At 33.7% G+C, this 14502-nt stretch overlaps 1 protein-coding gene across 1 annotated transcript; it reads left to right on the top strand.

The window, feature by feature from the left end:
* The first annotated feature begins 11378 nt into the window (after window positions 1-11378).
* LOC109704737 lies at window positions 11379-12419 on the top strand. Its single transcript, XM_020225506.1, has 2 exons — window positions 11379-11447; window positions 11480-12419. Exon 2 carries the CDS (start codon window positions 11490-11492, stop codon window positions 12138-12140), a length of 651 nt encoding a protein of 216 aa, XP_020081095.1. The 5' UTR covers window positions 11379-11447; window positions 11480-11489; the 3' UTR covers window positions 12141-12419.
* The last annotated feature ends 2083 nt before the right edge of the window (window positions 12420-14502 follow it).

The following is a 14502-nucleotide window of genomic DNA, read 5'->3' as shown; positions in this document are numbered from 1 at the left end:
TTCGGAGGCGCGAACAATCTCACCGCGAGGAGATTTCTGAGAGGGTAAGAAGCGATGGAGAAGAAAGTATTCAATTGATACAAGGAAGTGTCTCGCCTCCAGAACCTGTCGTGGTTGAAAGGAGAAACTAGGGAGGAAGAGACCCGAAATCTGAGGAAAGGTGGTGTCCAGGAGGAGAAGATAGCGAAGTTAAGGAGAACCATCAACGGAAAGTTGTGAATTATGTTTTGAGAGACATAAGATGGGCGCCCAAATACCAACAATGTCACCATGTTGCAGTTGAGAGAGATTCTGTTCCATTAACAAGTTTTCCAGCTTGAATGCGAAGCTTTGTTAATACAAGGATAAAGAGTGCTAACTTGTACACAATCATACGACCTAGAAGACTCGCGCTGCGAATCGTTCTGACACTCAGTCGCTATGCGCACGTGAGAAGTCAATCCCGACAGGATACCTGCATTTTCGAGAGGTTAATACTAGGTTCTTCCGTTCAACGGCCTAATAGAAGTATCAACGGCAATAGAATATGGAGCATAAGCATTGAAAGGCCGCACTCTTCCAACTATAAGACCACTGACTCGGCAGTTGTAGGCTATTAAAACCATGTGGTTTCGATTCTGATAGGGTCTTGATCTTCAACGAGATCGTCATGAAGTTTGTACGCTGAAGCATATGATTACATCTATAACAATTAAGCGAAAGAAGCGCCAGGAACATATTTCAAATTCGACGAGAAATTTCAGGAGCTGGCGGCGTGCCTTGTCAATTGTAAGTTCTATAGTCTCGAGCTAAGGAATAGATGTTCTATCGGAAGAATGCTTCGAATAATCAATCACTGACCAGGTCAAGGTGGCTTATGAATGGCTGCCCGGGCAATAACTATATAAAAGCAGAAAGAGATACGAGGAACGCTTGAATCCAAACCGACTTCTACGAATGGACTTCTGCGCACTCGCGCGCAAAAGTTTGATCGCAAGTTCTGGTACTATGCCATCGGAATCTAAAGTAATTAGAACCTGCCATCGCTGAGGTGTTAACTTTTGATAGTTCCGAGACTAATATGAGAGAGGGATGGAGATGTGGAGGACGATGGAAGAGAACGGATCAAAGAATTGTTCTAAACCTAATAAAAGCTCTACTGTTCAGAAGATGTGATCTGGAAGGATACTTTAATGAGATATCCAAGATAGGCGCTGAACAGGCTCCATATGAATCACAGATAAATAGTTTGTGGGGTACCATGCTTTATGAAGGTCCGGTGTGAATTAAGTTAGGCACCTTCCTATTTGGGAGGAAGTGTCTCATGGCCGCTGTTGAAAAGTTTAAACTTGCTGACTTTCCCCAATTAACATTGCTCGTGATATAAAGAACTCACTGTGCTAATAATACTCCTCAAGAAGGCAAGCATTTTTTTCTCACTATAGATATGTCTAATAGCCTTTGATTTTTACTAACATAACAACTGCCCTAAAATGCAGTTGAAAGGCATGCTGTGATTGAATATACTATGTTTCTATGCTTATATATTGCTCCATTAAGCCTTCTAATATACTTTATACTCTGTTGTTATCTTTCTAGTTTTGTTGAGAACCTGCTGTTGTACTAATTGAAATGAATTGCAAGATTATTCTTCCTCTTTCTTGTCTACCTTATTAGTTAGTAATGCTATGCACATTTGATGCGGCATACTTTCTTGTACATACCATCAAACTTCAAAATATAATGATACAACCACGTTTATATGAATTGAGGCACAGTTTTATACTAATAACATAATGGGAGGAGCGCAGTAAATCTAGAAGTACTAGAGTGCAAGCATGCGGTACCTTGAACGGCATTTTGTGCGGACACTGACTTGGAGATTTTCTTTGTTTGTAGGCTTGGCTTAATCAGGATGAGATAGTGCCGGCAATGAAATGAGATTATGATGCTTAATAAGGGTGGATCAGTGTTTCTCTACTTTCCGCTTGATGCCGTTGTCAGTCGAGGGAAGACCCACGATCCTCATTGTACTAAGCATATGTAGTGAGTCAATTATACCGAACAACAAAGCAGAGTATAGCTGGCACGAATTGAGGCAAATATTATGTGAAATAGTAACTCGATGCCTATGCCTTGATTATTATGTGTTAAGTGACTGTTTTTATTACTTGGTGGCAAACATGTTTGAGGTTTTAGCTTCTCATACCTGCCACATTATTGCATATGACAAGATCTGATGATTGTCATCATTTTGGGCAAATTAGTTCTTTGTCCTACACACATTTAAGACTCATGAAATATGATTACTACATTGTTGTCACTTTTCTTGCATCATAAAATTATGTATCTCTTCAATGTGCATACTGCCATAACAAATCCCGTCAGTGGAGTAATCACGCTGTTGTAATTTTAGGATTGGCTTGTGTATTCCCAGTGTCTCTTTGAACTATGGACATAGAATTAGAATGGACTAGAATGTGTTGAAATATTCGTTCAGAGAGTATGTTCATGAATAGGATCAAAAGTGAAATGAACAATTCATGTTATTTGATAACTTCATGTTATTACTCATAGTCCACTCAAAATTATGCCGACTTTCTTGTAAGTTACTTCATCTAATGTGCTCTATATTCTAGTTTTTGTCTAGATTTTTTTTCTTTTAAAAGCATCTTTTCACTAATCAAAATAGTTTTTTTTCTTGTTGTTTTTACTTGTATTTCTGTTTACAAAGAAGGACAATTTGACTATTGTTTCATGTAGGATTGGTTTATCTTATCAAAATGCCTTGATATTAGTGAAAACTCTCATTTTGTTGTAATTCTAACTCTCTCTATATTTCTCTACAGATTATTTGCGCTTGGGTGGTACTTTGGGATTGTTTCATTCTTATACAGAAAAAGGATTTGATGATTTTTACGACTACAGAACTTTTTATAGAAACCATTCTTCAAACAGGATTGTAGATTCTGCTTCTTCTTTTTTTTTTTCATGTTTGCTGGTGACATAGAAAAGCATATCTTATATCTCATATCATTTGATTTCATTATTGTGTAGGTGTTTTTGGAAAGAGTGCTTGTATTTTTTTGTTATTTTAAATACTCTACATGTTTGTAATGTCTCAAAGTTATGTACTTTGTAAAAACTTGTAAGATTGTAATGTGTGATGATTTTAAATGGTTGGGGTTTGCTAGTAGAGCATAATATGTCTTGTTAAACTGGTTGTGATGATGAACATAGATAATTAATATTTGATTTAACAGGTGTTTAATTTTAACTAGGCAAAAATGTATAGAGCTTATCAGAACTTTGATTTCTTTGATTTAAAGTATCTAACTCTTTATAAATTCTGATTTTGGTACTCAACTTCTTAATTTATCAAACTTAAGCTATCTGGTGGTTCCCCTGGTATAAAATTTTGATATATTGATTTAATAAAATTGTGCTCTCATGTACGAGCTATTAAATGGTTTGAATCAAATTAGATAACAAAATTAGAAAATTAAAGTTTAGATAGTTGGATCATATATCTCAGGACTATTCCATGGTAATGATTTAAGAGGAAAATAATAATAGTAAAAATAATGTCACATTCAAATTTATTTCTACATTGGCATGTGACCTAGAACTGCTGGTAAAACTTTGTGTATTTTGTTTTTTCATTGTTGTCATTTATTTTTTGAGAAAAAAAAAAAAAGTTGTCCATAACCAATACTTTTAAATTTGAATTCTTATTGCAACATTGCATTTGTTCCAAAATCGATTGAGGTTTCAAATATAGGTTTGATGAGCTATTCTCTATTCAAATTGAGGTCTCATTTTTTTAAATCTTTTTTACTCGCGCCTCCTTTTTCTGAGCCGAATTCATTTCTTTAAGATTGGTGCCCAATAGACATATTTTATTGGCAAATAAAACTGCCAAATTAAGTTGTAAATAATCTAAAAAAGCGTAAGAACAAATAAAATAATTACAGTAGTATCACATGCGGTGAATCACGGATCATCTCTAGTGTAAGTGATAAAGAGCTTGATCTTTAAAATATAGTTATTTTATATTTGCAATGAAGTTTATTTTTAAAATAAATGAACAAAATGATAACACGTTGTGGATCACAAAGAGCCTGTATATATATATATATATATAGAGTAGAGCTACTATACTCTTATGAGTATTGGGCCCTTCGTACTCATAAGTTGTTTTCGATTGTAGGGCTTCCGAATCGACGATCCACTCCGTTAAATATGATATAGAGCATCTGAAACTTTTAAAAAATAAATTTCGTAATTTTTCGAAATCATAATAAAGTTCATCAAACGGGCATAAAATAAACGGTCAAAATCGAACAACGTCCTAAAAATGGATCCGATCAAAATCGAACGACGCCCTAAAAATAGATAATCGGATCCCTTAATTTAAGATCGGAGTTATTGATCTTTATCTAGGCAGTGAATAGAATTTTCTATAAAAAATGCAACCTATTCCGATTCTTTTATACCGTTAAACTAGCAAGTACCTCATACCGGCCGTTAAAAATTGTCAATTTTGTAAGCTTTTGATCGTAAGGCAAATGATGTCGAAAAATTATGAAATTTAATTTTTAGAAGTTTTAAATACTGTAGATAAGATTTAATGGTGTGGATTGTCGATTCGGAAGCTCTATCATAAAAAACAACTTATGAGTACGAGAACGATCGTACTCATAATAATATAGTAGGCGGACTCTATATATATATATATAGAGAGAGAATTTAGCTAGAATACTTTTAGAAACACCAACCCCTTGATGCTTCTAATTTTCTAGTCCTTTGATCTACTCCATGATTACTAATAGCCTTTGGATCAAACGCTACTCCACCTACCACCATCATCTCAACCTCACATCTCTCCATCCAATGGCTAAAAACTCAAAAACACTACCTTCTTGGTGCTTTTGAGCGTAATCTAGCTCAACTATATATATATATATATATATATATATTATATATAGTAATAGAGAGAGAGAGAGAGAGAGAGAGAGAGAGAGAGAGAGAGAGCTCTATGCTTTTGAAAGTACGGAGGCCTCCGTGCTTGTAATTTGTTTTCGATAATGGGACGTCCAATTCGGCGATCGGTTCCGTTAAACATGATCTGCACTATTAAAACTATCCAGAAACCAAATTTCATAATTTTTTAATTTTGTTTGCCTAGTGAACGAGTAGCCTCAAAATGAACGGCTGAAAATAAAAATCTCATAAAAAACACTGATAAAAGATTCAAATTTCAAATCGGAAATATTGTTCTTACTCTTGATGTTAAGTAGAATTTTCTATTAAAGTTTCATATAATTTGGATACTTCTACACCGTTGAACTTAAAAACGTGCCACATCGGCCGTTAAAATAGTCATTTTTGAGACCCTCTGATCGCTTGGTAAATGAAGTCGAAAAATTATAAAATTTGATTTCTAAATAGTTTCAATAGTATAGATTATGCCTAACGGAGCTGATCGTCGAATCGGATGTCCTATCATCGAAAATAACTTATAAGCACGAAGGCCTCCGTACTTTCAAAAACATAGGAGACGTACTCTCTCTCTCTCTCTCTAAAGCATGGGAGACGTTCTCTCTCTCTCTCTCTCTCTCTCTCTCTCTCTATATATATATATATATATAGTTCAGCTATGGTGCTTGTAAAAGTACAAAGCACTCGGTGCTTGTAAATTTTTTATCGGTGCTTGTAAATTTTTTACCGTTAGATCTATTTCTCAGATCATTTTCAACTATTAGATTATACTATTCAACCAACCACCCACTCAACCCTAGGGGGCCCACATCATCCTAACCGCATATCTTTTAATCCAATGGCTAAAAATCTATAAATACTGATAACTTGGTACTTTTAAAAGCATAAGAGCTCAATTCTATATATATATATATATATATAACCTAAGCTGGTTTTATCCTTTTAATTTATGGCAACTCTTTTATTAGTACATATGAAGCAAAACAGATGTCACTTATTCCCACCATGTTGATTATTTTCTCTTTCTTTAATTTATTCCTAAGGTCACTATTCTCTCCTCCTTTAATAATTGATTACTTTCCAAAAAATTAAATAAATATGGGCCACTTGTTTATCCCCCACTTATTTTCATGTCCACAAACTTTTCCAACCCCAACTACTACGATATGATATTTTATTTTTTTATTACTCTCTTAATTTGACTCTAGACTAGAGCTTCTAGATAATGAATGCTATTTGAAGAATCTGTATATGTAGTAACTTAAATCACATTTTAAAATATTTTGATCAGCCTTAATTTGAAATACAATATAATCAAAAATTTTAAATTGAAACTTTTACTTTTTGGCGAACAAAGCTTATTACAGCTTGTAACTGTAATTACATGAAATTCTTTTGCTCCTGAATGAAAAATTTGCCAAAAACTCTTATTTGCGAAAAAGCAAATTTAGTTTGAAGGGAAAGTATAAAAGAATATGTTTCTTTTAGAAGGATATTGTATATATAAATGCTTTTTTAACTAAACTAGTGCTATTTACATGAAATGTTAAAACTAAAAACATAAAACTAGTAAAAAAAATAATTAAAATAACACGATAAAAATTTTTAATGAGTCTATCATAAAAATTATTTTATATTTTTTCTAGCATTTAACCAGTATCTCTCAATAAAATATTATATTTTGTCTAAAATAATAGATTTATTATTAACAATAATATAGAAACAGGCGAGAAAAAAACATCTTAGTAATATTGATGAGAAAAAATATAGTACAGGATAGAAAAATAAAAAATAAATACAAAGATTGATGAAAAAATAATAATACAATAATATTTTGAAAATAATATTATATAACAAACAAAAATTACCTAAAAATATTATATATGATGCTAAAATTATAACAACCCGATCTAACTAGCAATAATAATTCTTTGAATTATGATAAATCATTAGGCTAAAATATCTAACTCTAATTAATTATTATTAATTTGTTCTTTATTTATAAATTTATCACACTATTTTCATATTATTCAAGATGAGGTTAATGCAATGCCACAAAAATTGTAAAATATAATTAAGCCAATAAATAAAAAAATGAGGCGGGGGCAACACGATCGAACAAGTGTGAAGTTACACCACGTTATGCTGAGTCACATCGATCGTTACACCACGCTATGCTAATTCACGTCCGAGTCATTTTGATTCTCCATGTCACGTCCAATTAATTTTTTTAAGCTTATAGCATTTAAGATTTAGATCCGGCATCTGAAATGTCGGGTCCAGAATAAATTTTTAATAAATTAAATGAGAAAAAAAGCTTGCACACTGTTAATTTTATTTTTATTAAAAATAAAAATTCTAATTTTCAATTTAAAATTTCTCAAAACCGTTAAAAATATTTAATATGGCAATTCACTGCTCAAAGGTAGCGTTACAATCTACAAACAAGCTCGAAAAACCATGTTAATACTAAATATTATGGAGTCTTATATCATTTAATTTTGAAGCACATAATCTCTGCATACGTATATTGTGTTATTAGGAGCACAGCAGCCCTTGTGCTCCTAACTTTCTAACCACACATCAAGTTTGATGGATGGTTAGAATGAAAGAGGGATGAGATATTGGGAAGAAATTGGATGTCTCAATTTCTCTTCTTCTTGAATTTCTCTTTAATATCTCATCCATCTCTCATTCTAATCACCCATCAAACTTGATGGGTGGTTAAAAAGTTAGGAGCATAAGGGCTGCCGTGCTCCTAATAGCACAGTAGCCCTACTCTCTCTATATATATATATATATATATATATAGAATCCATCTATTATCTCTTTAGGAGGACGGAGGCCTTCGTAATTCTAAATCGTTTTAGATAATAGAAATTTTGAATCGATGATCAGAAACGTTAAAGTTGATTTAAAATATTTAAAGTGTTTAGAAACTAAATTTCATAAATTTTAAAAATTATTTATGCAGTGATCAAAGAATCACAAAATCGACAGTTTGTGATGACCTACATGAACCGCTTGCTTTTTTGACAGCGTAGAACAATATAAAAAACAACCTAAATTTTGGATAGAAAATTTTTTATATTATTTATATAATATTTAATAACTCCCATCATAAATTGAAAAATATAACATTCAAGCGTAATCTAAAAAAAGTATAAAAATATATTCCACCTACCAAAAAAAAAAAAAAAATTCTCCCAAAAACAAAAAAAAAGCGAAATTCTCCAAACAAAAATTCTCCCAATTGCTAACACCTCGATATTCCGTTTGTTTATTCGTAGGATAAGTTCAATTAAGTAATAGTTTTGATCTCTAATAGGACTTGCTTATACATAATGATAGTTAGTTTCTAATTAGTTAATTATACAATAATGAACTCATAGTTTTTTTATAAGATTAAATAATTTATCATAACGAACTCAAAATTTATATTTTGGTTTCACATTAAATAATTTTTACTTATAAATTTAAACCCGAATCCAAAGATTAATTTAAATTTTACACATTAAAAATAACAAAATTTCAGGTTTGTAAAACTTAAAATTGTAAATTCAAAATCAACTTTAAATTTTAAATTTGATTCATAGTACATATTCACTGCTTAATTACACTATACCACACCATGGTTTATTTTTTTTTTTTTTTACTTACTATAATATACTTATTTTTTTTTAAGATACTATTATATTTTTATCTTTTATTAATTTTTACACTGTATTTTAATTTTTTTTTTGTCTTCTTTTTTTTTTTCCTTAAATATCACAGAGTAATTTTTTTCTCGTCAATCTGTACATTATTAGTAATTACCATCAAAAAATTTATTATTTTAGATAAAATTCAGTAACTTTATTAAGAAGCAATGATAAAATGGTAGGAAAAATATGGAATCTCCATGATAAACTCATTAAATTTTTTTACTAAATTATTTGTAATTTTTTTGGTTGATTTTATATATTTTATTATTATTTGATAAATAAGCTTAATAAATATTCCACACTTTCGATCAATAATTATAATACTTTTTTATTTAAAATTATATTATTTATTACTCATAGAATAGGATTTGGAATAGAACAACAGTTTTGTAAAGCACTTGAAAAAAAAAAATAAAAAATAAAAAATAATATAACATAAGATAATTAGGCTTAAATTTAATAAAATAAAAGAAAAACTTCAGATACCATCCTATATATAGGGCTGGCAAACGAGCGAGCCGGCTCGCGTTCGACTCGTGTTCGGCTCGATATTCGGCTCGCTCGAGCTCGACTCGAAATTAAATGAGCCGAGCTTGAACAAAATAAAAGGCTCGAAATTCATTTCAAGCCGAGCTTGAGTATTATTCGGCTCGTTCGAATTAGGCTCGAAAAGCTCGAAAAGCTCGAAAATATATATATAGGTTGGGGCTACTATACTCTTATGAGTATAGACCCCCTTGTACTCATAAATTTTTAACCGTTGATTGATGGGATATATGGTTAGGATGATGGTGGTCCCCACTTAGAATGACAGTGGTCCCCTAGGGTTGAGGGGGTAGTTGGTTAAATAGTATGATCTAACGGATGAAAACGATTAATGGAATAAATCTAAGGGTTGAAAACTTATGAGTATAAAGGAGCCAATACTCATAAAAGTATAGCAGCCGGACTCATATATATATATATATATATATATATATATATAATGTATTTTAATTATATATAGGCTTTAATTTAATTTGGGCCATTATTGTTGGCCCATAAAATAAACCCAACAAGTACAATTTACATAACACACTATCTCTTTCAGACTTTCACTGTTGCACATAACCCTAAAACATGATAACATTCAAATTCCCAAATCTCTACTTTTTTCTCTCTCTCTCTCTCTCTCTCTCTCTCTCTCTCGGACGCTCATCTAGTCAAGAAGTCATCCTAGCTCACATTTCTTATAATTATTTTGTATTTTGAACTATTGGACATGTTGCATCAAATTATAGATAATATTTTACAAAAATTAAACTATTGATTATATAATGTCGAGAATTTCAATCGGCTCGTTTAGAGCTCGAGCTCGGCTCAACTCGAAATTAGACTTACTCGAGCTCGGCTCGAATTAATTTCAAGCCGAGCTTGAGCCTAGATTTAGGCTCGAAATTAATTTCAAGCCGAATTTGAGCTGACGTAAGCTCGCTCGAGCTCGGCTCGTTTCCACCCCTACCTATATATATAGTTTCACACTTTCTCACTTTAGTATCTTATAGTTTAAAGCATATCATTTTCTTACAATATGCTCTTATTTATTTTTTTATTAATTTTTTTATTAAATTATTGACAAAGTTAAAAATTAAAAAATACTAAAGTGAATGTTCAATAAATTATATATGAGATATCTGAAATTTTTCGTATATGATTCAACAAAATTTTAGCTAAAAAAATTGATGAAAAAGAAAATAAAATTACTGTATATATTTTAAACTATAAAATATTAAAATAAAAAAAATAGAAAATTATAAGGATAATATTTGATCAGATATTTGTACGTGTATAACTACAACTGGTTGGTTACATATGTAGGAAGAACGACAAATCAGGATAAGGACACGTGTCTGGGCGGTGGGGACCACAGCAACTGTTGCTTCAACGTCTCGGTGCCACGTGGGTCCGCGCTGTCGCGCCCACCGCATTTTTGCCGCCTCCGCTGGTTCTTCGCATTTTTCCCGGGAGCGCCGAACCTCTTCAACTCTACTACAACTAACTCCGGTTAAAATCCTAACCCATAGTAGGGGTTGCTTAACCCACGCACTCTCCAAAATTATCTTCGGTTTTTTTTTTTTTTGAGATAATAATATTCTAATATTATGGTGTTGAAAACTTAAAAATATCCCAATATACTACTACTAGATTATCCTATCTAATGCTAGCCATATAGTGATATGCTTTTATGTTCTCTGATGAACCGCAAAAAATATATCGTAACCGACTCATCGCGATATGTGAAACGTAATATTACGTACGGAAACAACAAACATTATATTTTATTCCAAACGAAGCCTAAAACGTAGTTAAAAACAAATTTTTTTTTACGCTTTATTATTGTAAATTTACTCATCAAAAATAAAAAAAATTGATAGAAAATATATTATAATTAATTTACTGTAAAAGATAATATTACGTATAAAAATAAATACAGATTTTTTTTTATTGTCTCATTTTTTTACTGCATGTTATATTATGCAGTGTCTCTCTTGGTAGACCAATTACTTAAGTATATTATATGAATAATAATAATTTTGTGGTGTGGAAGGACCTTTTTAAGAATTGCGTGTAGTTAAGGGGCCTCGGTGCTTATTTACCTCATAACTTACTACCCTCGTACGCTGAATTAGAAACCTCGTCTTTCTATAAATATCACACTACACGAGCGAAACTACGGATTCCCAAGTTGCTTCCCAAATTGCTTACTCTCTCTCTCTCTCTCTCTCTCTCTCTCTCTCTCTCTCTCTCTCTCTCTATCTCGTTCCCATGGCGGTGCTCTCCAGAACCAGATCCGGCGGGCCGATTCTCTCCGGCGGCGACGACTCCCTCCGGCGATCGTCCACCCCCACCACGCGGGCGCCGTCGCCGCCGCCGTTCGCCTCCTCCTCCGCGTCGGCGTTCGCGTCGTCGTCCTCCGCCGGCGCCGCGAGCTTCGTCTCGAGCTCCTCCGGCGCGAGCTTCTTCCGCCGCCCCGTCTCCCCCACCCGCATCCACCTCCTCGTCCCCCCGCGATCGGCCCCCCACCCCGCCCGCTCCGTCTCCGTCGCCGATCGCCACCTCAACCGCCGCCGCGGAGGAGGCGACGGAGCCGGCGCCGCCCATCCGAAGACGTGCCTGTGCTCGCCGACGACGCACCCGGGATCCTTCCGCTGCAGCCTCCACAAGGGCTACGCCGCCCCCCCCCACGGCGGCGGCGGCGGAGGGCGCGGCGGGTCCGTATCGGCCCAGCTCAACATGCGAAGGTCGGCGATGGCGAACTCCCTGGTCCGGATCGGGGCCGTGGAGGGCGAGTGGGTGCGCCGGGCCCTCACCGCGCCCATCCGCCCCTCGTCCCATCAGCTGCGGCGCCGCGCCGCTTACCAGCCGCGGCCGAGCCGCCTCTCCACCATGTCCGCCGCCGAAGGCGCCGACCTTTGAAACCCTGAACCCTAATTCTCTCTCGTACCAGGTGCGTGGACATAGAGATCGCGAGCCGTAGTGTTTTTTTTTTTTGCCCCGAATCATAGGGTTTAGATCTGTAAAAAAAGAAAAGAGAAGAGGTTTTTAACTCCTCTTTCTTTCTATCGTGGATTCGAGAGGTGTTGTAGAATGAGTTCTTTTTGTAAATATGGCTCCTTTTTGTGTGCTAAAAAAATATGTATATATTGAGAACTCTTTTTGAGTGTGAATTTTAGTACTTTGTACTTCACTTGTTCATACACTTGTTATGTTCCGTTATCAAATTCAATCAATTTCTACTGCTCTTAAGTACGTAATCACATATTAATTTAAGAACAAATAAAAAACATTGGTAATTATAGAATGGTATATTTGATCAAAAAATAAAATACTTTTTTTTTTTTTTTGAAAGATAGGTAGCTCGCTACCCGCTTCGTTTATTTTATTTAGAAATAAACTTAGCTAGAAATGTGAATCAACTAGGATTCGAACTTGGGTCTCGGATACCAACTACTAAACCCTTTGCCACTTGTTCTAGGGACAGTCGGTAAAATAAAATACTTTTTGTGCCCCTAATTTAATGGCAAATAAGAAAAGTCGGTAATGGTAGAAGGGTATATTTGAGAGGGTAAAATAGTAATTTCATGGATATAACAATTATTGCTAATAGTTTGTTAACAGAATTTAATTCTAGGGATAATGTTCAAGTGGTGTCGGTGATGATAAAAGGGTATATTTTGTCGGAGGGTTTATTTTGTCGGATTGTTGGCACTAACCAATAATCCCAAAAGTTCGAGCCGTTAGAAATACACAAACAATTCACTTAAAGCGTACAGATACAGCGTCCATGGGTCTCGATTGTGATTCGGTCTAATCAGCCTCACGCCATTTCGAACATGACTCGGCCCACTTGGTCTCCGGCCACAGAGCAAAATGCTGGTCTATTTAAGCCAAAAATCCCTTCTATTTAAGCCAAAAATTCCTTCTCCGTACTTGCATATTTGCAGCATACGGGAATCGAACTCGTGACTTCTGACTTTGATACCACTTGTCGGATCGTTGGCGCTAATCATTTATCCCAAAAACTTGAGCTGTTAAAAATACGCAACTAATTCACTTAAAGTGTACAGATACAGCGTCTACGGGTCTCGATTGTGACTCAACCCAATTAGCATCATGCTGTTTCGAACATGACTCGGCCCAACCTAGCTTCCCGCCATTTCGAACATGATTCGGCCCACTTAGCCTTCCACCACATGGCAGAATGCTGGTTCATTTAAGCCAATATATTTGAAAAGGTAAAAGAGTAATTTCATAGATATAAGAGATATTGCTAATCATTCATTAACATAATTTAACTCTAGGATTATATTTGAAATAGTTTGGAACGTAAAAAAAATATTTTTAATATTATTTTTCTAAGAAGGGTAAATTAAAAAGCCGAAAATTTTTCAGGAGTAAATAAATAATTGTCCCTTTAAATTATTATTCATGTCCATGTGGTGCCTAAATTTGGATATATAAATTTTCTGGAGTTACTTTTTTATATATATTTTTTTAAAAATGAGGTATTAAATGTGATGAAATTATCTATTAAATGAAGAAAATTGTTAATTTAAGTAATTAAAATAATTTAAAATATAAAAAAATTAAGGAAGTGATTTTTATTCCATTTACAATTTTCAAATAAATTTTTTTTTTCTCTCTTAGATCAATCGAAATATGAGTCCCACTACAGTCCTTTCGAAAACACTACCTTGGTGCTTCCTTTTTTTGACCTTACGATAAAATTATTTTTCTAGAGAACTTCGACTACTAATTAAACTCTGTGGTAACTATTTTTACAAGTCCGGCTATTGCTATATATCCACAATATCAAGTTCGTTTTCTGCCGTTAAATCTACTTTTTAATTATTTTTATTCGTTAAATTATATTATTTAATCAATCACCTACTTAATCTTCGGAGATCACTATCATATTAACCAGACATTTTTTTTTTCCAATAGCCGAGAATTCGATAGCATCAAACGTTAGGTACTATCGATAGTATAGCAGAATAATTTTTATTAATTATTATTTTAGTTATATAATTTTTGATCTAAAAGCTAAAAAAAATTTTGAAAGTATCAACTCAGTATAATATCTCTACGTCATTATATATAATTTTATTAAAATTTAATATTAAACAGAAGAATAAGAAGATTCTGGACTAGACTAGGTTCGGAAACTGATGGTCTGTGTGGAAAGAGACTCAAAGAAGCTACCAACGATAGCGATATTAACAAATTATCATATTCATTCATTGATGATGACATCTTTTGTTAAATTCATTGATAGAGG

This window comes from Ananas comosus, unplaced genomic scaffold (genome assembly GCF_001540865.1).
Source record: "Ananas comosus cultivar F153 unplaced genomic scaffold, ASM154086v1, whole genome shotgun sequence".
In the NCBI taxonomy this organism is placed as follows: Eukaryota; Viridiplantae; Streptophyta; class Magnoliopsida; order Poales; family Bromeliaceae; genus Ananas; species Ananas comosus.
Note: the sequence above shows the minus strand (reverse complement) of the source record. Positions and strands in the feature narration are given on the sequence as shown.